This window comes from Schistosoma haematobium, chromosome 6 (assembly GCF_000699445.3).
Source record: "Schistosoma haematobium chromosome 6, whole genome shotgun sequence".
In the NCBI taxonomy this organism is placed as follows: Eukaryota; Metazoa; Platyhelminthes; class Trematoda; order Strigeidida; family Schistosomatidae; genus Schistosoma; species Schistosoma haematobium.
Genome location: NC_067201.1, coordinates 16,709,732 through 16,734,396, shown reverse-complemented (window position 1 = coordinate 16,734,396; position 24,665 = coordinate 16,709,732). Strand labels below are relative to the sequence as shown.

The 24,665-nt window shown below is 38.6% G+C and overlaps 1 protein-coding gene across 2 annotated transcripts; it reads left to right on the top strand.

Moving 5' to 3' along the window:
- Positions 1-5,525: 5,525 nt before the first annotated feature.
- Positions 5,526-16,727, top strand: CFDP1_1 (Craniofacial development protein 1; the record flags this gene model as incomplete). Of its 2 annotated transcripts, XM_035731890.2 has the most annotated exons (11): positions 5,526-5,530; positions 10,001-10,079; positions 11,596-11,806; positions 11,845-12,001; positions 12,049-12,067; positions 12,104-12,202; positions 12,237-12,295; positions 14,239-14,331; positions 15,227-15,311; positions 15,765-15,850; positions 16,631-16,727. In XM_035731890.2, the coding sequence occupies 11 exons, from the start codon at positions 5,526-5,528 to the stop codon at positions 16,725-16,727; spliced, it is 990 nt and encodes a 329-aa protein (XP_035589647.1). The 2 variants fall into 2 exon arrangements, with proteins under 2 accessions (XP_035589647.1, XP_051065618.1); XM_051216990.1 differs by lacking the exons at positions 5,526-5,530; positions 10,001-10,079; positions 16,631-16,727 and having other exon boundaries at positions 11,845-15,311.
- Between the last annotated feature and the right edge of the window lie 7,938 nt (positions 16,728-24,665).

Sequence of the window (24,665 nt, the reverse complement as noted above, 5' to 3'; positions counted from 1 at the left end):
ACTATATATATATATATATATATATATATATATATATATATATATATATATATATATATATATATAGTGATTTTAATTAACATTTTTAAAATTCTGTACATTCCTAATTTTTGGAATAGTTTAACCATTCCTTCGGCAATCTTAACCTTGAAAATGAAATGAAACAAAGACTAAGAACAACTAATTAATTACAAAAAGAATTTTGTTTGCAAAAGTTTATAAAATGAACTTGTTTATTTTGTCTCTGGTAGTACTAAGATTAGGTCAATTTTCATGTGTAGTAAAATGAATAGAACCAATAGTTCTTATCATGTGGTTCATAGTAAATTTTTGTTTTACAGGAAACCGTGATATTTTAGTCTTCGTGATGACTGGCACTAGTCAGTTATACTCGTTGTAGGATTTGAATTTGTATCACTTATCTTCATTATTCGAAATGCAACGACTTAGCTATTGTTTCCGTTAAACTCCCTTTAATCTAAGAACTATCAATAATTTCACTTTGTTTTGGATGCATTTGTTTAAATCAAATTTTGAACTTGTTTGTTCATAACACTGTTTTCAAAGATTTTGGTTTCACTTTGCTTTTCACTTGACACTTTAGAAGTTTGGCTCCGGAAATTTAGAAATTAAAGGTTTACTTTTTAGTTGTAATTATTATTAGAGCTATATATTTGGATTGATTACCTGTAATTTATGAATAAACTTTGGTACCTTAATTGTAATTTGGTTCTATTGTTATTTGGAGTCGTAAATTACGAGTGGATCGATCGGCCGTGTTTCATTAACGTACGAGAGAGAAATTAGCAAATAATACTGCGGCTTTTGTAATGTGTGGTAGGCTAGCATGCAGCAAGCTTGTTATCTGATGCCATCAAAACAATGAATTTGTCTTAAGGGTATATTTTGAAGTCCAACTCCGCTGGCTTCCATTGCGATGAATATGATTATCCTTGATTTGCAGTCGCCTATACAAAACTTAAAGCCGATTGAATCATCAAACCCAAAGAACGGCCAGTAAAGAGGTTTAGTAGATATAATAAGTCAAGCAAATATCTCTTAAAATACTTTCTTGTTAGTTTTCTCCACTGAATAGCAACATTCAGAAGCTTATATTACGATCAATTATAGCAGCTACAACTCACACCAGTAACTAACCTAGGGGTATATTACTCACACAGTCTTAAGTTCTCTGAACAAATTTCACCAAAGCATCTAAAATGAGGAAACTTTCAGGCTTCATTCTTCGTAATTTCTTTCAAGATGAATCTAAAATCATTCTTTACGACATATATGTAAGACCTACCGTTGAATACTGCTCGTTCTTACTTTCTAGCGTACACCTATACGATATACTGAGGGTTAAAGTGTAGTGACTTACTTATATCACGAGAACACGATTAGTTTAATGAAAACAATTATTATTACAACCAAATGTTTCAGTGCTTGTTTTAATGTGCTTTTGTTTAACTGTGCTAGATACAGTCATTTTGTGCTTCCATTACTTTCCATCATTTTTCCGCGGTTTTTGACTTTGTTCGCACGTACCCCGTTCTCCTGCTTTCGCTTGTACCATTCCTTGGCACGATCTTGGTATTCGTTCGATACCACGAGATCGCCAATTGAATGAACTTGATTCCAATCCGCCTTCTGATTTATTTGGCACGTGTTTCTTGGTGGCGGTGTTCATAGTCAACTGGGACTCGACTCCACGCTACAGAAGGAACACAACATGATTTAACCCGCAAAATAATTAAGACCAACTCACTCATTGACTACAACTCTCGATGCCATATTCTAGGACTCAGACCCCTATTGAAAATGGCTTAGGTCCAATTTCGTTCTCTACTTCAAACCTTTCAAAAACCTTAATTGCTCCACATGTAATATAGTTCTTGTCCAAAGTTCACATGAATACTGCGTTCGAGACATGGTATGTACGGCCGAAGTCAAAAAATACAGATCAAAAACTCCGGAAGACTTCTTTCTCATCAAGCATGCATTAATATGGAACAGTTTTCCCTCTGAAATACACATGGCAGACAGACTACATACATTGTAAGACTTGTTGATCAAGCCCTCACTTGCACGGATCTGGCACGATCGAACACATCTGCGTCTCACTCAGACATCAAAGGCCATCTCATTGTATAGACCAAATTAGACTGTGGGTTCATTTTTCCCTAACGTTCTTCGTAGCAGTTGTATTGAATATGTGTTTTTTTAAATTTTAAATTGAAGTAGACATGTAACTCACTGTACCTCTGGATGCTGCTCAACTATAGTCGATCGCTAAGGGATGTTCACTAATACCTTAAAAAATGTCAAGAGGACTGCATAATCGACCACCCACTACCAGTCTTCTTGCATCTATGGAGCCTGTAACCTACCACACGGTTGGAATAGCACAAGATGACATCAGCACCAAGTTGATATGAGTTCCTTCTTGTCTTTTTTCATCAAATTTCTACTCTCATGCAAACTGTGTTGGCTTACCAACAATAAAATAATAAACGCAGCTATATGTTACGTAGCTGAAAATCGACAAAAATGTAATGATTCGAGAATCCATCCTTCCAAGAGGACTCCGATGCTGGTATCGCTTACAACCTGGAATACAGTTCTTCTTGATTAGTGTGATCCATTTCTCGGCACATATCTCTCAGCTGTTATTCTCGGTTTTTTATAAGTGGCCTGATCTATGCTTGAGGCAAAACGTTTTGTTAAAATCCTTCGGAACTGACTTCAATCACATTGTTCCTGCAAAGTTCGACGGACCAGAAAGGGCAGTAGACATTCCTACTACAGTACAGAAATGCGAGAGCGCCCTTAAAGTATGATGAACAATGCTGAAGAATCTAAGATTGTAGATGCTACTGATTTTAGTTGGCGACGTCGACAGGTTGGTCGACTATAATTACAGAAAGCTAGTGAACCCGATCGTTTGGTGGTGTGAATTTTAATGTATTGTAGATAATACTAAGTCATGCAGAGTTTCGATTAACCAACAAAGAAGATGCACAGAGGAGCAGAGGCATTTTAATTTTCATCTAACCCGGGGTGGTTTTGTTACATATCACAACTAGTTATTGCTTTGTATGTCACTCCGCTTTTGGTTTAAGTTACAAAGTACGGTGCCTTTGCGTGTTCTTACATATGTCTCTTTGAAATGAATGCTGGTCCACTCGTGAGTGCGCGGGCGTGTATTAGACAGCTCTGTGAGTTACTATTTACTATAAGATGTTAGATTAATTCTTCATGTCATATTTTGACACCCAGTAACAGTGCTGAAACCAAAGAAGTTTCGTTTCGGTTTTTGGATAAGTTGTAATTATTGTATTTTAGTGAGTTTCGAAGAAATGCTCACTTACCAGTGTTTGGGTACTTTGGGCACTCAAATATTAGTCAGTACCTTTGATGAATCAGATGAACTACTGTTCACAACTTGGAATGCAGAATCATAGTTCAGGCACTCAAAAAGTCTTCATTTCACCACAGATATCTGGCTTCCATATTGTTGGGGATAACAATGACAAAAATCAACTCAAACGATTAAATGGAACGGGAAAATCGGCTTTTTATTGTTCTCCGCAACAACTGTCAGCGGTAAAATATTCATCTTAGTTGTTTCGCGGATGCCGACACTGTCCGACAGTCGCGTGTGATACGAACTTATGGCTGTAACATAATCGTTTTATATTATACAACGCTGTCTTCTGATAGCATCTATGCTAATTACTTACTGTAACAACAGAATCTATAAGACTTTCACTGAGGTAATCACTGAATGATATCAACTAGACAGCCAGCGTCATGGGCATTTTACGGATGACTCTAGACTGAACCTTATGAGCTCAAAAAACCGTACACAATAATTAACATTTTAGTCGGCTAAATAGAAGACAAGAAGCAATCCCAACTCTGAAATTTAAAAACCACCAAACTCAAGGATGATGTCTGTATAGTAACCCTTGCAAAGTTTTTCGGTGTCTGTGAATGAAATATTAGAGGTTGTTACTTGAAAACTTTTGCCTTAAAATACACCAAACTAGTTAACCCTGTTGAGTAATAATAATCATCACTTGCTCTGAAATAATAATACGCTGCACGATGCACGCCAAATTACAGGCAAGATCAGTGTTACAACTGACACAGAATTAGCCGCAACAAGATGCTCATTTAGGTTGGTATGCTGCAAGACACGCTGATCATAGTGATAAGGTGATAAAATCGTACATAAGAATATAAATGATGCTAATAAAACTTGAGTGCTCAATGTGAAAGTCAGCGCACTGAGTGGAAGCTGCGTTACGGCTAAAACATCGGGATCAATAATTAAAGTACGGTCTAGAGGTGTCTATAGCAGGATGTATTGTGACAAATACAAAAGCAGTAAATTACAAATGTCGACTTTAGCGTACAGCTCTGTACTCCTTCATAAGTTCAATAGTTTTCCGACAAGTACAAGTGTAAATGTTTATGAAGTATCCAAGATATTGATTGGGGCGTAGAACGAAATCATTTGTCGAATATATGTGTTTTTGGTGGTGTTTAACAATCCCCAAGCGGGTCGGAAGAGAAAAGTACTAGAATAGAATAGACAATATTCATAGCAGGTGAAACAAGAGACAATAGGGTTTGAAGGTATATTTGGAAAGAAATCATCATGTCAAGAAGCATTTGGTTTGAGCTGATTATTGGTTGCAAAGGATGCATAGCATAATGTATACAGTCATGAACTGGTACGGATGGGTAAACGGTCGCCTTCAGTTAGATTGAGTCTAGTAAAACCAATGAGGTTGTCATCAAATGTTCAGAACTTACAGAGCCTATGAACCACTATTTTCTGCTGCAGAACTCTTCCATACTAGTGGTGCAGTGGCCATTAAGTAGTTTATATCCAACGAGTTTGTCGTTGCTAAACACTCTTCCGTTGGCTTACAATGTTCAGCAGCGTCTGGTCATCTTTCCATACTAATAGGAGCCATGTAGTACAATATGTTAATGAAAACCAGGTACAGTGAAAATCTTGATTCATCGTAATCTTCGTCAGCTTTTCGTCTTTTCCAGCTGTACCGGAAAAGAAATAAAAGAAATTGTAAGTGCATGTAGAATTACACTTGTACGTGCGTAATTACACAAAACGGACGAAAAAAGAAAAACCAATAAATATGCATTTCCTAAGTATCCCATAGCCTAAAAACAATTTTTACAGAGTGATTTTTTGAGCTTTTTGAAAAAATAAAAATAACCACATATAAGAAAACATATTAGCAGCAAAAAATATTTTGCTTTTCGGAATAAAAACAATAAGTATATATGTGAACGTATTAAAACAGCTTGTTTTTTAATCTTCCAAAAAAATAATGCAGAAGATTCGAGTCAACCCAAAGAGTTATGTAGTGTCATACGTGCAGTAACCGGTTAGGTCTTCTAAAAACCTTATTCCTCTACTGTGACGCATTGTTTTTGGTCGGTTGTCAGATACCACCAAAGTGTCGTCGTGACTGTTATTATCGAGCGAGATGTCGTAAGTGCAGGATTCGTGTCTCTTGATGTTGCCGAAGGAAAATAGATGCATTGATGCGATCGATGCTGGTGCAGTCGTTTGTTCTGTTCCTATCAAAGATATAGTACTTAGGTTCACGCTGAAGAACTTTGAATGGTCCTTCGTATGTAGTATCGAGAGCTAGCCGAAATGAGTTGCGACGTTCAAAGACGTGTTTAACGAAAATATCAGTTGACTCCTGTCGAGTGGAAACAAGTTTGTCTGAACGCAATGCGTTTGTAAGTCTGCTCGTGTAGGAGTTTAGATCCATATTCATTGGAAAAGACGAGAGACCCACGAACTCTCATAGTAGTCGGGGTATTGTTCCCTTAACGAGTTGAGCCGAAGTGTATCTAATGTTAGCTTTCACTGCATTGCAAATGCCAGGTAAAACTAGTGGTTTACTGTGAAACGTTTGCGGTTGATTATGGTCCATCTAACTATCCGTGAAGGCGATTTACTAACCCGTTTGCCTGTAGATGGTAAGTTTGTAGTGACCTACATTTATCAACAAAACCCGATTGGTGTAACGGAAACAATTACTATTATAACCAATTGTACCAGGGATTATTTTAATGTACTTGTTTGTTTAACTGTACTAAGAACATACATTCTTCCGTTGATTGTGACCTTGCACGAATTCGGTAACGCTCAGCAATCCCACTTGTAACCTGGCACGATCTCGGCATTCTTTCGATACCACGAGATCGTCAACAAATACATCTCGACTACAGCCATCAACTGCCTTCTGATATTTGGCCTACGGAGGATCTTCTCGTGTAACCAGCACGTAGCCTTCCTGAAGTGGTGATCATAGTCAACCGCAACTGAACGCCACATTACACGTTATCGCTCAAGATCGTGTGATTTTTAATAGTGTAGTTGGACAACGGAGGAGTCGAGATTCGAACTGGCGTCCACGGTCTGTAGTGATAGTTGAAGGGAAGTTGAAGTTCGCTACCCACAGGTCGACGAAGGCATGGACCACCGTTTCAGCAGTAGTATCCTTGATGGGTGTTGCTTCTGGCCATCGAGTGAAACGGTCTACGCAAGTTAAGAGATTAGAGTGTCCATTTGAATCTCGTACGGGTCCTACTAAATGCAGATGAACTTGGTCGAAACGATCATTGGGAGTTTTAAATGAGCGTAAGGGACATTTATTGTATCTAATCATCTTAGATTTCTGGCAGCTTACATAGGAGCTTGCCCACTTCCTCACGCCTTTATCCATACGGGGCCAACAAATCATTCTGCTTGGTGGTTGCACGAACACCGGAATCAGAAATACATGTGCGATGTGTTGAAGGCATTGAGTCGATAGTATTTCCTCAATATTGGACGATCCTTACCTGTGGATATGCCTCATAATAAGGTTTCCTTATCTGTCCTCTTCTGTTTAATACACATTTTTAGGGTTGTCAAAGATAACTCGTCCCGAAGATCAGTGTCTTCTTTTTGAAGCTGGGTGAGATTAAGGTCAATTCCTTGGAAGATGTTCGAGGAATAATACGAGACAAAGAGTCTGCAGTTACTTTGTTTGCCCCAGAAATATGCTGTATATCTGAAGTAAGCTGAGAAATGTAGTCCATTTGTCGAGACTCCTGAAGGTGGTACTTGTCTGGAGATAAACTGAATGAGAGATAATAGGTTTGTGATCAGTGACTTTCCACAACAAGTAGAAAGTGCTGTACAGCACAACACATGACTAGGAGTTCCTAACCGTAAGTGCTGTACCTGGGTTCGGCGTCTTGCAAACGTTGTCAGTTTATGTTTTCACATAGTTGTAAGAATGCTCCGAATGCCTAGTTGAATGCGTTCACTGCGGTACTTTCCATGTCTTTGAGTAACCCTCGTTCTATTTATACAATAAACCAGACTAGTGTTGAATAGGTCGTTATTTAAATTGTCACGCAGTCACAGTGGAGCATGGGATTGCGTGCACAAACATACAAAGCTTCTCAACATTTAATATAAGATAATAGGAAATATAATGCCTATACAAAATAAGGCAGTGAATAGATGACTGAGCTCTATGGTTTTGACATATACTTCGTTGTTTGAGTTCAGATCTTAACCAACCAATCTAAGCTGTTACATTAGCTTCTCTTAAAATCCACGTTCGAAGGAACGTCGGTTCGATTAATCTTTCAATCAAGTACATCTTCGTTCTGTCTCCGCAGCCCAAAGTAGTACCACCAGGTCACTCAGCATTCGACTTCCAAATGATGGCCACTAACTCCGTCAGCAATCGACGATAGTCCATGGATGTCTCTTCATTTACTAGCTTGTCACCTTATTTTGCAGCATTTAATTTCTTCCATAACTATTGCTGACGGTTTGCTCTGTGCCCTCTGTATGGTGATCAGAGCTTGCAAGAGAAAGGGGTGAAAAAATGAATCAAGAATATCTGAGGAAGAGTCGCAAGTGGGCTACCCAACACCATGTTGGTGAAGTACGATTTTTCCATGGTCTGTCTTGTTATCAGGTGTTTATTCACCTGTCTCTTGAGTCTCTCACTTACGCTCGTTACTCCGAGTGGAGCATAGGAAGCCGACTAGCAGTCTCCGAACTTACTGGGCCGTCAAAAGTGCGTAGTTGCGTGATTGTGGTAGGCTTAGGATAATCCCTAGTGGTATCCACTTTGCTTTCCTGAGGGAGGATGATTTTAGCGACTAAAGTGTGTCTGAGAAAATCCTGCGAATCGATGACAATTATACATCTGAATGTTTACGTTAATGCCGCGTTTATGCATTCGTGCTGGTTACACAACAATTTTCGTCACGTCTGATATATCTCGGGGTAGGTATCGAGTATTTGCTAATAGTATGGATCGATCGTGTACCACATTGTGACTGCAGACGATCTACAACTGGAAAAAGTATTTACAGAAAATGACAATTTAATATTTCCATCTACATACCTCCGTTTGCGAGTGTCGATGAATAGATTATAGTGTTGTGGCTGGTCCATGCAAATGATATGCATAGAAACATCTGCAACAATGATAATCCAATGAATGTGTTTGCGTAAACCCACATTAGGATTAACATATCGCTCACAATATGTGGCAGTCGATTTTCCATTCACCGCCTGTAATATGAAAAGTGCTTCGTGCGGCCCATCGTTAGAAATTGTCGGAAGAACACTAACTCCTGCTCCAGTGTCGACGAGGTGGAGAACTTTCGTAATCACATCATTGATATATGGTAGACGACTATGTTCGCCGGCTACTATTGCCGTTACCACGTGCCGGTTGAGAAGGTTCTCGAGGCATATTTCCTGTCGGTTTGGAGTTTTAGTAACTGCGGGGTTTCCTGCAGTTTCACGAAAAGTCACCATAGTTACCGTGATACCAGCATCAATCGTGGCTTGCTATCTCTCGTAATCTGGAGACAGATTATTTACGTAAAGAACTCCTCTGAGGAGTTTCGGAATGTCTACAGTCATGAAGAATATTAAGGCGACTTGTCAGAGTTTAAAAGAGGCTTGTGAAAAATGAGACTTTGATTGAACAGACCTTGGCGTTTGACGTTTTAGTGATCTCCACGATTCGGTCGACAGATTTAGCCAGCTCGCCTACAACACTATTTTGAAATGAGACAAGCACCGCCTGCACGTGTTGAGGAAGCTTGAACATGAAAAGGTATCTAAACTGGCGCTCGATGACCTCTAACATTCGCAGTAAACTGTCTGTTAATGAGCTATGTTATGGATCGAAATTGCTGAGGAGTTGATCTAACCTTTGTCGGTTGGTTAGATTTCCACATCCAAGAACAGCGTTTCTTAAAGTTTCATAAAGTTCCAAAGTATCACTGGTAAACATACTAAGTGTGACGTATCTGCTGAAATCGCACAGTAGTGACTTTACTACTGTAAGGAATTTCGCACGTGGAAGTCCGCTTCTGTGTGGCAGAACCAGGCTTTGATGTTGTCGGATCAAAATCGAATTAACTGAAGTGAGGGAGGCAGAAGAGTCTTTATCTTAGATAATCTAGGGGTCTGTATCTTCATGATGAGTATAAAATATACCAAAGAGCGAGGAAAAATATGTGAACATATGAAAACAATATGCAAAGAATGACATCTAAGAAATATTATATTGTGGTAGGCGTCAAATCGCGATTGACTATGATCACCACTACAGGAATATTACGTGCCAGTTATAAGATTGGATCCCTCCGTAGGCCAAAAACCAAAAGGCAATTGACGGTTATAATAAGATATATTTGTTGGCAATCTAATGGTATCGAAATATATATATATTTCTGCATGCGCAGGTACACGCCATTTTTACAGGCATGATCTATAAATTACAACACTTGTTGGTTCACAAAATACTTCGCAACTTAATAATACCGAGATCATGCCAAAGTTTGCAAGCGGAACTACTGAGCGTACGCAAGTGTGTGCAAGGTCACAGAATGTATGTATTTAATACACTTAAATAAACAGGCACAGTAAAACAATCACTGGTACATATGGTAATAATAATAGTTGTTTCCATTTTATCAATCACGTTCTCTTCATAAAAGTAGGTCACTACAATATAATGATCCAACAAAAAACAGACCAACAGTTTACCGTCCAAAGTACTAAACCGCGTCGCGTCTAACACTGAACGCGCTACAAGTGCTCAGAGTTTGACAACGTCTTAACTAAACTCTTTCAAAATGGAAATAAACCTACCCAGACAAATCAGAAATTGAGTGGTTTGAATATATATTTATATATATCCGTATGTCGAGGAGTGTTTTGCCAAAGCTGGTTACCTGTTGCAAATGATGCGTAGCACGATGTGCACACTTGTGTTCTGGTACGAATGCGTGCAAGATCGCCTTTAGCTAGGTTGTGTTCAGTAAAACTGATGAAGCCAACATCAAATGGTTAGGACTTACAGAGCCATTGACTTTGGAGATTTATTTACCGTGTGGTGGTTCCCAGCGAAAAAGCTGATACAAGATATATCGATACGCTAGATTAATAATAATATACCAAGAAAGTTAGCAGTAAAAACTCTAGGCGTCTGTCTGTGAGTAAAAACCAAGGGTAATAAAATATAGTTAAGATACAAATGGTAAGCTGCCTCGTGAGAATAACAACCACAAATAAGTTCACTTGATTGACGAAGGCTCCTCTCCAAGTGAGTGCACCGACGGCGTTGAAGATGGCACAGGTATTCAGTGTTTGACAACGCTTTTACCAGTAACATCTAATATAATTCGTACCCACCAAGAGAAATTAAAAGACAGAGTCGAAGAGATCGGAAGAGTGTATTTGGCGATAACCAATATATCGGAATTCTCTGATCTAATCTGACTAGCGATTGCAGTAGCAGTTGAGCATGGCGTTCCCACATGTGATCTGGTGCAGATGTATGACCAAGCGCCTTCAGGAGTTGAGTCCACTGAAACATGTGGTCAGCATCCAACGTCGAAAACTTACAGAGCTATTTATTTTGGGGATTTGTTTACCGCTACAGCGCATTGAGAAAAACAGAGTCCAATAGTATTATAATATCATAATCCGTGCTAAAAGTCCAACGTGGTGTCGAAAGGCCTAAAAGGATGTTATAACACTATCGCAGTCTTCAGTCAAAACCGTGGCCAATAAAGCAGAAGAACAAGCGGTGTAGATAGCGTTTTATATTTTCAAACCACGCGGTAGTAAAGTCGTAAATTAGTCATCGAAACAATTATCATCGTTTTTTAACAAGTGATACAGAAAAACAGATATTGAATAAAAATGTGGTTACATATAAAGTGTGACAAATTAGAGAGAAAATACGGTTATTATTTTGTCTTTACAAAAAATCACTGAATATATGTCACCATAACCGCAACTAAAGCGAATTTTTCTTCTTTGGATGGAATAGGGAAGGAAAGTAGGGGAAGACAGTATTGCACAAGCGACACAGTACGATAGAAACGAAATTTGATTTTAAATTACTGATTGATTATTTGGACCATTAACTTATTGCGCAGTTGCAGTCATTTGAAATATAATTATGCCGAGAATTTACACGCATCTTAGTAATTAGTTTACTCCAGATGCGATTTCGGCCAATAAATCTAGTCGCTCATCACACGCACTACGATGTTAGGCTAACTTACAAATGGGTCACAAACCTGAAGTACTTCGAAAATGGAATGACTGTCTTTCAAGGTCGTTGTGCGAAAGAGAGGCAACTTCGGTTTCCACTTATAATCATGAGTCTTTCGGAAGATGAATCTACTTCAGATGAAGAATATATCCCTCCAGGTAGATATAACTCTAGGACTATATTTTTCAATATTTAGTTAAAGCTTCTAAATTGGAAGAAGACTCAGAAAGCGAATATAGCGATGAGTCAGAATCAGGAGATTCAGACTGTATTAGTGGTAAAATCATTCCCTCCCTAGATCTGGCCTTAGATAGTTTAACCAGTCAGTCAAGTAAAAAACGTCCTGCTAAAAGGTATGAGTACAACTTAATGATGATTTAACCATTAGCTGATTATTTAGGAACTCGAAAAAATCCAAGGTTTGCTTATTAGTGTCAGTAATGGCCAAGTTTTAGATTACCGACTGTTCACCGCTTTCCACTACCGAGGATGTGAAAGCCTACGAAGATAAAGTGTGGAACGAGTTTCTAAATTCCGATAGTACCGAGAAATCTGTAAGCACAGTTTTCCACGAATAACACATTAAAGAATAGCACTGAAAAAGTAAATGTTGTAAAAAAGTATCAGTTTGCTGGGGAGGAAGTTGAGTAAGTTCATGAGAATATCTCATATATAGTATTTCACTTTTTCAATGTTTTCCCGTATGTACGTTTATTGGCGGGTGACTTTAATAATGTGCATTCCACCATGTTCACAGAGTCGTGTCTAAATTTTGAAGTTACCTTTAAAGCGTAGCGTATTATAGGCCTGTGAAGCAGTGGCCTATTAAGTATTAGAAGCTAAGTTTTTTAGTTCCTTTCCCCATTACTCATTAAAATGAACTTTACGACGAATGCTATATAGCATATGCTGTTTATTAGTAAGTTGTCTAAACATTTTCCAAAAACATGGACATACGAAGTCACTTGCTTGTGTGATGTTAAGTCTTTCGGAGGCACAAATCCTAGATTACATTTTTACTGGTCGACAATTTGCTTCCATCGTACTTTCAGTTATATGTGGTCAGTAGTGCCAAAAGTTAACAAAGCTTATCATGTCTCGATCTGGTCTGATTATTATTATTTCTTGTATTCATGGTGTTTTAAGCCAAGTCTGTGAAAATCAGCAACATCCAGATAGGTAGTGCATTGTGCTAGACTTCAATCATTTCTAAGTAGCGTTTCTTGATTAGGTATACATCACTGAGGCTAGACACTCGTTTAAATCACCAGCCTGTTCATACAGTGACTAAGATTGTCAAACGATAGCTGTTGGATACTACTAGTACTATGAGAAAGTAGATACATTACACTGTAGTTTTATTAGTTGTTCATAATAGCTTATGCTACTGACTACCAATTTACTGAGTTTGTAATGAAAATATTGTTGAAATTTGATTCCACGTTGATAGTAGATACAGACTACTTGGTTGGGGTCCGCATGACTATCGTAACCAATGGTTGGAGACTATGTGACATGGCTCGGAATCGATCACAATGGCGTAGGTGTATACACTCTTTGTCTTTGAACTATGAAATTAAAATCGCGTCATATTTTTCTTCCTACGAACTAATTCTTCTTGTACTATGTCTTTATATGCAATCTTTCTTTTATATACTACCACCACCACTGATTTAACTGGTTCTATGAACTCGGTGTTCATCTTGTTGTGCTAATGAGGCGTGGCAACTTGAACCGACGCACATGTGTCTGGTCCTACGTTGTAGCTGACTGATCGTACGCATTGTAGACTTTGTTTTATTATTGATCAATACATATGCAATAGTCTCCATGAGTGACGAATGACGTTTTTCTGGTGCGGGTGTTCAATTTTCAGGTTCAAAATATTAGTAGAATCTCACCTTCCCATCGGTGATCTTTAGGAAACTGTTATCTCGTTCTGTCGTTGCACTTACCCCTACATAAGCTGGAAGTACTGCTTGCGCGTTTGAACCAAGTAATCAATGCTAGTGTTACGTGTAGCGTAATGTGCATATATGACAAATCCGTTGACTAAATGTTAAGACTGAGTCTACTGAAGCGGGATCCACCCTGTAAATTCCACCTGATTTTGATTTTCAGTAGTATCTCGTTTTTACTCCTTGAGTACATCCCTTTTTGACCGTGTTGTTTAATTCCTTCCCCACCACTACCGATGTACCTTCGTGTCAAACCCTACGCCCATTACAGTCGACTGATTTTATGGTGCATATTACGAGTATAGACTGTTACTTATCGTTGCGACACAAACAGGCTTTTAACACAAGCCATCTATTCTTAATTGTCTTGTTGATTACAACATTTTGGGATCTCCATCGTGTTATAATAGTTATTGGAGAATACACCAAGCTGTGATTACCTCCGGACTTTACCCTTGTTACATGATGATCCTGAGTTTAAACATCGGGAGTTTCGTATATTCAAAGCATTTGCTTCGTTTCCGAATCACTAAAAACCAGTGTTACCATGTAAACTATCAATCACCTACTTAACTATATTTGTATGTAAACCGTATGACTGTTATCTATAAAAACAACTTTCTTATTTTCAGAGTCATTCAGGCTGTTTCAAACTCGAATCGAACTAAAGGTTTAGGTGTCTCACATAATAAGACTTCAACTGAGACAATTCCCCTGAAACCAAAGTAAGTTCTATCCAAAACTGTTATTCGGTTGAGAATACAGTCAACAGTTGTACAGATTAATAGTAATAACTTTGTAACAAGTGTATAGTTATTTCAAACAGCATCATAAAGTGCTCCGTCGTTTCTTTTGGTGAACGTCGTATCATAACCTATACCAATAGCACTGCATATAACTCCAAACTGATTTCAACTTAATAGATGAGCAAAACTATGTTTACAATGAAACACTGCGTATCCACTTCTGTTTATTTCATATACACGTACCTTACGTCCTGCACTACTTGAATTTTCATACGCCTAAATAGCATCTGCATTTTTGTGTTGCAACCAGTGGATTATGATATACATATATGAGCATAATAATTAATGGAGAGAAATATGATTCAACTCAAGGGAAATTATCAGAGCTATTTTGTCGTGAAACGTTGAAAGCCGTCAGTCAGCAGTTGTAGTAAAAAAGGCATTATCTTCTGCCTTTTATGCTACACAGAAAATACAAAGCAGGTAATTAACACCAAGGCTAAGCTACTCCTATAGGGTGACAGTGATTTCCTCCCACCAGTTATTTCTTCTTTAGAACTAAGAGTGAGCAATAAAGTCCGTTCAGGCTTCCAGCAGTTAGTTTTTCCTGATAAACTCAGTACGTCCTCGTGCACTTTAATTAGGCTAGTGACTAAGTTTCTCACTAGTATGTGTGACAGCTGCAAAATTAGTAGTATTCGTTCTAATTTTGCTGGTATATTAGCCATAACAGTAACTGTTGTAAGCCGTATCTTTTCTGCTAACATTTTCACACCACAAAAAGCATTCAGACAAAACAAATTATATTTCCCTTATGTTGAACCAAATTAATCTGCTTATTATATGCATCAATTTACAAATCATTTTAATATAGAGCACCGTCTTTGGGACTCGGTCTAACTAACGCTCTGCAGAACTTGAAATCCACGATAAACAGCCTACCTAAGTTATCTACCTTAGTAAGTTCCGGATTTCTTCGTGATGTTTTGTTACGTTACATTAGTATTATTTATGTATGTTACTGGAAATTATATATTCTCACAAAGCACTAAGTAGGGTTTTAGAGTTACGAGTTTTTAGCGCTTTTTTGCAATAGTTCCATACAGTTACAAAACTTCTCTTGTCAAGTGGTGGCTCTGCTTTACTTAGTTTAGGCAGCTCGTTAGTATAACTAGACCTCACATATAATCTGTACCTGGTAAATCGGTTAATAAGCCAGGCCTCACTCTCGATAAGGCTTAGGGACTACTAAATGAATATGTGGTTAGATTGTACTATAGTGTAATAAAACTATCATAATCATGAAGTCCGTGAAAAAAGTAGGCACATGGTTATCTTTTTCTGTTTCTTATCTTAAGATACATGAGCTATAACCAACGAATGTAGAGACGTTTATTTTACTGAAATTATAGGAAAAGTCGCGTCTTGACTGGAAGCAATATGTACAGAAAGAATCTTTGGAAGATGACCTTAAAGCCCACAACAAAGGGAAAGAAGGGTAAGATTGCAATGATATGTACTCATATATACGATTAACAAATAGTCAGTAAGGTGATAATTTTGTTGTGTAACAAGAGTTTTGAGTTTTTCCTTACTGTATACCAACTGTATTGAAGAAAAGAGTAGTCTCAGTACCCTTGGCGACCAAATGAAGAAATACAACCCATGCCTATTACACTAGTACTGATTGCTTGGTTTTAGGTTATACACATTTACACCACTTGGTCGAGTAAGTCTGGATGATGGTCAGTTGCCTCCTGAAGAAAAGCAGTTTTCAAAATGAACATAGACGCGAGACATAGACAAGTGTCATGGAACATAGGTAGAAACTCGTCAGAGACCAAGTACTTTATCAGTAATGTGCTGCCTTCGGGTAAGAGTGCAAGTTTATCAACGCATAAATGCTATTCCATTGCAGTAGTGAGAGAATCGCTTTGCATTTGCAGATACTAGTCACCAACTAAACTGACTCGACAACATTAATTCACGTTTAAGTCCAAAGGTTGACACATCGACGCTACCTGCTTAGTTTTGAAGTTTCCACTCCAGAAACAAAAGCACCCATCGTCAACAAGTAGTATATAATGTCGCCGCTAATCATAATTAACTTAATACACTCCAATCATAAATAACAATTTTGATTTCATAGTGTCTCGATAATTTCGTCGTTTTACTCCGGTGCACCACTAGCTAAAATATCTGGTTGTTAATGAGGTCTGTAATTGTAGATTTTTTTTGTAAGCTAAGTTAACTTACTGGGTTTTTTATTTTAAAATAGGTATCTGGAAAGGCAAGCATTTTTCAATAGAGCAAATGAACGTGAATATCAGTATGAACGACAATTGAGAAAGTCAGCATCGAGTCGGAAAACCTGAATACAACCATGCACACAATTCTCTTATCCACGGAATGTTGCAATTATTTATCAAGAATGGCACCCCAATGTTTGTGCCCATGCAGTCCCAAATTTCAGTGTATTTATGTGAAGCAAATAATTGTGGTTAATTATGCTGGCAATAAAAAATCCCAATAATAATAAGTCATTCTTTTTGTTTACTACGACTTTATTACTTTCTATTCGGACATACGGATCTACCCAAGCTTTTCAAAAGTATAGTGATTTTCTTTGTCCACTGCATGTGGATATTGCTTCGCTTTCTGTAAAAAGAAGAAAAAAATTAGCAACCGTTTTTGGACAACCGGCTATAGTTTACCTAAATGTTCATTTACTGAACAATGTTGAGGTATGTACTATGCTTTAGATAAGCGATTTTGTCCAGTCAGCTAGTTACTGAACGACTTTCGTACGGTGTGATTTCGAAACGACCTACTTTATTCAAAGTTATACCTTATATGTATAACCCACCATATATGTGACGTTTTCGGGGTCACTTATACATGCACATGATGGTCGTTACGATGTACAAATCTGCTGATATAGCTGCCAATTGGTATGTTTTTCTTGCCTAACTTTGACGCAACGAATTTAGTGGTTTTGTCACATGGAAAAGTGCTTCGAAAAAATATGCAGTCGAATGTCGATGACCTTTGTCCACTTATAATGATTAGATCTCATGACAGAAGTGAACTGTTGGGTTCGCGAACTGTTTGCCTTTGTACACCATCTAGACACCAAACAACTAGAAACATTACGCTTCTCAAACTGACTGCTCAGTATATAGTATTGGAGCGGCCCAAATCTGCTAGTTAAACTCAAAACTACAGCTCCATGGTCCTACTACTTAGTTGTCTCAGCTTTTTTTACCGCATTATAAGTCGGTAGGCAAATTCATGATGGTTGGTATTCAAAGTGTAGCTATAAGTCCGCCTGGAAGTTGCTGAAGATTTCCTGTCATCTACTATTTAAGAAATTAAAACTTGGAGTTGTTATGGAATTTTAAGTTCCTAGTCTTACTTTTCGGATGATCCTGTAAATATTATAACTAACTCGATTATAAAACGAAAAGTGACGTTCAAATTTATAGTACTTACCATCGGGAGAAAGAAGCAATACATTTGACCGAGATATAAGAACATCCAAAGGCCAAAGAACGGTGCAAACGTCTTGAACAGTATATACCACCTTAGTTACAAATGAAATCTATGAACCACAGCTTACATTGGCTGTCCTTTTAAAATTTCATTTAGTTTTGTAGGATTATATCCGGAAGCAAGATACATTTGCGCGTTGAACTGTTGCGGGTCATTAAAATCTCGTCTTTCACGTGGGAAGTCATAGGGTTCCCATGGGCTGCGATTATTCGCGTTATACGGTTCTACGTAGAAGTAGTCTCCTGGTGCCAAACCATCGTCCTCAAATGGTTTATAATCAGAAGGTAAGAGATTGTAACGTTTGGCAGCCGCTTCTCGTTCGGCCTTTGTGCAGGGATACGGTTTCGGTTTCCATTCAATGTGATAATCTGCATAAATTATCAATTTACAAATGACAATAACAATGAATGGATATATTGTGTGTGAAGAAGTGGACGGCTAAACACCAAATAGTGCTAAATTGTTCTAAAGAATATTTACCCTCGCTGCAAACTCACCGCGTGGGAAGTACATTACCCAACCGACTGATAAAATGGCTTCTAATCAGTGATGGGTTTGGTTGGAGATGTTTGAATTTGCTACCTTTGTTAATCGATGACACCTTTTAGTCGTTTTTAGGGAAATATATGTAGGCGAGGTGATTACCAGAGGATAGAATTTCATATATGGAAAGAATAGTGTCGCAGCAAGTGAGAGCAACCAATTACTCAAAAATAACTCACATTTCATACGGAATGTCGTTTCGCGACTGTAATAGAGTATAAGTGGAATCATATTTTATGTTACACAGTTACGATGGTTTTTCGGAGTATCTAATTATGCATCATGTTACGTGTAGAACACGTGAAATGGTCAGACTAGCTAGAAATATCAGAAGTGGTTTAGGAACAATCGGTTGAGATATACGTCTCCAGAATCAATAAAATATGGATCCCTTGGTATTTGGTTTTGATGAGGAATTATCACACTAACATTACCATACAGCCAGTATTAGGAGTGGCAAAATAGTTCACACAACTTGCTAGGACAAATCGGGAGACTGTCTCATTGGAAAAGTGGCATCGTTAAAACCAATTATGACTATATAAATAGATAGTGACTCCACTAACCAATGGGAAGCATCACTATGTAATCGTCTCGTCAGAGCCTGACGCAATATCTACATTCGTCAAAGCGTTTTGGGAGTCCCCAAAGGTCCGTATGTATTCCAGAATCGTATCACCCAGAGGATAGATATCTATGAGTAGTACACTTAACAGCAACAATATAACCAAGATCGAAGACTCTGATCAAATTTAGATTCAGGGAACTATTGAATAAACCAACTGATCATCCAATATGACACACTCAGACCACTAGAAAATCTCTCCATACCATATTTGCATGGAAATGACAATACAATTGTTTTTAGAACTAGCGAGATGAGAGCGTTTTTTAAGACTATGTATAACTGGAACGCACGTGCTTACGCTTTAACACACTTTTGCATATCGAACTACTAAACACAACACTGTATTGAAAAGACAAATATTTTATAATCCGTTGTAGGTTGCCAGATATCTCAACTAGGCTATTCATTCGTCTAGCATTCATAACCAACCCAATCTCCCTAATTCTTAGGAAGATGTCCGTTCTGGGTAAATTTAGAGGAAGCCGCTATAAGAAAATTTTGGAGGAATGGCAAAAAACCCTAAAATATCCGCAGATCTGAGGAAAATACCCAATATGCTTGAGGAAATTTAGAGCCTTCCGACATATTTCCACAGAATCTTATAATACTTTGGGATTTTCCACCAAACATCAAGGAAAACTACCAAGTGCCATACGACTTTAGGGAAAACCCTAAATGGGAAGATTTGGCAAATCAAGACCACAGTTCCCACTTCGAAATTTCCTCTTAGACTACAAGAGTGCAGTATGTATTTGAGAATTAAACAAGGCCGATATGTATGTAGTGCTGTATTGACTGGAGCGACAACATTTGGATGGTGTTTACTACACAGCAACCCATCTCAATAATGCTAGTAGATGTAAAGTTAAATTACTGTTGTTAAATAGTTTTATTTAGAGATATATCGTAGTAACGTTCATAAGTAAACCTACATGCCATACCCCGACACAGAGGAGTCAGGATTGAACAGCATGTCTTAACGACAAGAAGTCTCATAAGTGTAGCGAACTTTTAGAAAATCCAAGTCGGTTACATTGTCCAATCACATATCATTAGTAATAGTGTTTACAAACCGATAAATTTCTTTCTGCTCGCCTCTTATTGTTTAAGCACAGTTTCAGTTCTTTGGTAAATTTCCAATAGGTGGTGGCCTAGTCACTCGACTGAACTAATTCTAGCCCACTTGTCAGTTATTTGTTGGTGTGTATATCTTGCAGTGTGGTTGAGGACGTTTTTCTGAGTACAGTAAAGTTTCTGTATACCATGAGCTATCGCTTTATTAGTTAAGAGGTGATTCGATTGTAATGTGAAAAACAATAATGTGAAAATTCAATGGTCTCAAGAAATAAATAAAGAAGCTGATTAATTGGTAATTCAGACATCCTGAAAGAATTAAAGCCTAAGATACGAACAAAACATAAATGATAGTGAAGGGGCCACAAATATTCAGTATTTGACAACGCCCTAACCAGTAACACCTTTTATAATCGCAACATGCCAACCCACACAAATCGGAAGTCAGAAAGGAAGGGGTTTTGAGAAATATTTGAAGAGCTATCCGTACGTCGAGAAACGTTTGGTTTAAGCTGTTTAATGGTTGCGAAGGATGTGTAGCACGGCGTACGTACCCTTGATCTGGTATGGATGCGTGAAAGATCGCCTTTAGCTGGGTTGGGCCCAGTAAAATTATTGATGTCTACGTCAATTTCGAGAACTTACAGGACTATATGTTCTGAAAATTTACACACTTTTTAAATGATAAACAAGGTCGGAAGTAATTATTTATATATTTTATTACCAATCCATAGGTTCAGAGGAGTATATCAGCTGCAGCTAGTTCAATAAGGAGTTTCTCGTCCATTAGGGAATACTTGTTTTTCACGTCTCCTCTTGAAGATATCCACTATGTGGGACTTATTCACTTCGGCCGGTAGGGCTTCTCAAATGTGGTGAACGACTAATGGGAAACAGTAAGAGTTTACATAGGTTTTTGCTCCATGATTATCGAGTTTGCAGTGGTTGACTAGTTAGACGTGGTCGTGATGTTCTCGTGGGATGCTTGTGACGGATTTAAAATGGTGTGCTTTGAAAATTTCGTGCTGTTATTAAATTGCCAAACTTCCAACAGAAAAGTGAAAACTATTCGAAGTTTCGAAGTCTATCGTCACCCATTTCGGCTGAGAGATTATGTCACGTTTCAGTTGGGGAATTCAACAACGTTGTGGTTCTTGCAGCTCGCGAACACCCTGTGTATCTTCGAGCGAATCAGTTAATCTCCACTTAATTTAGGGGCCAGGTCAGATAAACACATCCTCATAACGATGGAGCGTATAGGCAATATAAACATATCAGGAACATATGCACGAAGGCTATAAGAGAAGACAGGCTTCAGTACCAAACAAAGCTTATGGACAAATTCGCCTCTAACCCTAGAAGCTTATTCCATTATGCAGCCTCTCTTCGTCAAGCCAAAACAGGAGTTTCTCAACTGCTAGGTCTTAACGGCCCGACCAACAACGATGGCGACGCCGCTAACCTTCTGGCGGCACATTACTCTCAAACATTTCAACCGGCTGACATCAACTTTACTGACGGCAGTTTCATCTGCAATTCCACAGGACTTTCTGAAGTGGACCTAAGCGCTGACTTGGTGTTCCGGAAATTGCAGCACATGAGACTAGACACTTCTCCTGGCCCGGATACGGTTCATCCTGCCATACTGAGGAAGGCAGCCTCAATCCTGGCAACGCCGCTTAGCGTGATGTTTTCTCACTCGCTTAGCCGAGGCAAATTACCGGAAAATTGGAAGTTGGCTCACATCACGCCAATTTTCAAAGGTGGTCGACGCAATGAACCTTCAAGTTATCGGCCGGTGGCTCTTCTGTCATTACCTTCAAAACTCATGGAGTCCCTGATATGCGACGGTTTAAATGACTATCTACTGTCCTTAAATTTCTTCTCACCCCAACAGCATGGTTTCAGGAAGGGTTACTCTTGTATAACCAACCTGCTGACTGCGGTGGACAGATGGACAAGCATCCTCGATTGCAAGGGAAAGGTTGATGTCATTTACCTTGATTTCTCAAAAGCTTTTGATAAGGTTAACCACTTGTGTCTTATCAATAAGCTCAAACGACTAGGTATCAAACCACCTCTAATCGATTGGCTTACTTCATACCTAAAAAATCGACACTTTAAGGTTAGGGTTAATTCCACTTTATCTCAGGCTATGGAATGTCCTAGTGGGGTCCCCCAGGGCTCAGTACTAGGGCCTCTTCTCTTCTTGATCTACATAAATGATCTCCCTCAACAGGTAACGTCAGACTTATTACTTTTTGCCGACGACGTGAAACTTTGGAGAGAGATATGCAACCAAGACGATACACAGGCACTTCAGGAGGATCTGACGCGACTTCAAAGTTGGGCAGACGATAACGGACTTACCTTTAACACTTCAAAGTGTAAAGTAGTCCATCTGCGACATGTTGCAAACTACAGTTACAACTTAGGAAACTCCTCTCTAGTAGTATCCCAAGTGGAAAAAGATTTAGGAGTCCTGGTGCCCCATGACTTAGAGTCTTACGCTCACTGTGACAAAAATGCCTTCCGAGCAAACCTTGCACTGTTAACGTTGAGGCGCATTTTTGGCCAGTTTGACGGAAGAACTTTCCACACAATCTTCAATAGTTTCATCCGTCCCCATTAAGAGTACGGAAACATAGTACTCCCCCCTCACTCCAAAAGGACAAGGTCACTTTGGAGCGCATCCAACGGCGAGCCACGAAATCAGTTCGAGGACTCAAATCTAAACCTTACGAAGAACGCCTCCGTTCACTAGACGTTTACCCACTAGAATATAGGCGTCTTAGAGGTGATTTATTAATGGCTTATAGTATTCTTAACACTTCTGGACATCCTCTTAAACACCTACTTAAGCTTAGTTCGAATAACAACCTAAGGGGTAACACCCAGAAACTGGAAACACAACATAGCAAGACGGAATGTAGACACAATTTCTACTCCTCAAGAGTTGTCAAAAGCTGGAATTCGCTGCCAGCCGAGCTAGTCCAAGCGACTTCTCAGGAGTCCTTCAAGAGGCAACTTGACCTATTCTTAAGGACCAAGGACAGCATCACACTATGATTTACCAATTTCTTTTCCTCTTTTATTGTTAACATACCTAGGTTCCTGCCTGGAGGATTTGGTGATCCCCTGCTACTAGACACGGAAGCCTGTTAAGCGAGAGCTTCTTCTATTCCGCCCACAACCATTTGAACCATTTGAACCTCTACTATTAGGAATGTGTGCAGTAATCTTTTGAGCGCTCTTCAAGAGCCATGAGAGGCTAAACGTACGAGCATCTTTTAGTAACGTCAGATTTCCAGCTGTCCCATTTTAAAACGTCAAGTAGCTGTCTTTTATGGATCCAGCTCATGCTCCATAAAGTAAGTCGTTTCGTTCATGCGTTCCCTCGTTCGGTTGTCGAACAGTCCTTACATTGCCTAATTCGGTATTTAAGGTAATTTAACTGGCCTGTGCTAGGTTAGGTCCTTCTTATCTCTTGCTATAGAGATTGAAGTAGGTCACCTGTTTCCATTTCCTTAGTTGTCCGAATTTCGCCGAGTTCCAGAACATGTCACGTGTTAGTTTAATGATTGCTTTCGTGCAGTTGCACATGGTGTTCGCAAGCTTCATTCGAACTACAACTTACCAACTCAGACTTTTTATAGTCCACCACACTCACTGGCTCTTAAGTCCTTTTGCTAACTCTCCAGCGACATCTACGGCTTACGGTTTGAAGCGTCTAGTTTTGATGCTCTGAACCGTTTACCCAACGATATATTAAAGTCAACATGATTTCTTATGTCACATGTGGTGTATCTGAATACATCCTCAATAAAATAGATTTATTTTTCACTACATTATGGTACATGATTCGTCATTTTAATTCCAACGCAACAGGAAAGTTTAGTTGTTGCTTCTTGGGTTACCTGAAAGATTTCTGAGGCCTGCTTTGCTTGATCGAACATGTTTTGAAGTCTTCCTTGTACAGTATAACTTCATCAAAACGAGTGATACAATTAGACTGATATGGCAGGAAGTCCAGACACTTTGCAACACCCCTCCCTCGACGGCAATATACTAGTCACCCGATATATGTAACGAGCGAACTGTGTATATTTGGTCTGAAATCAGAGAGTGGTCTAGCGATAAAATGTGTATTTAATCAATCAAATCCCTATGTTATTCTCCATAGTGTGCAATATTTCTAAAATTCGCTAGCGTTCGGTGACCATATTGCAACACAAATTTTATGCAGTACCATTGTGAAAGCAGATCATAAGAAAAACTACTTTAACTATGCTATTCACCTACTATACAGTCATATGTAATTCTGGTACAAGATAACGCGTTAAAATGCAAAAGTTACTAAATATTGTTGAGTACCTGCAAACTAACATTGATATTCTCGATATAACAGTGTCAATCTATCCCTTGAAAGAAACCTATCAAACAACAAACTTTTCTAACAGACATTCAGAGAGAAACTGTGATCAACCGCTCCACGCCATAACCCTGATTTCAGGTG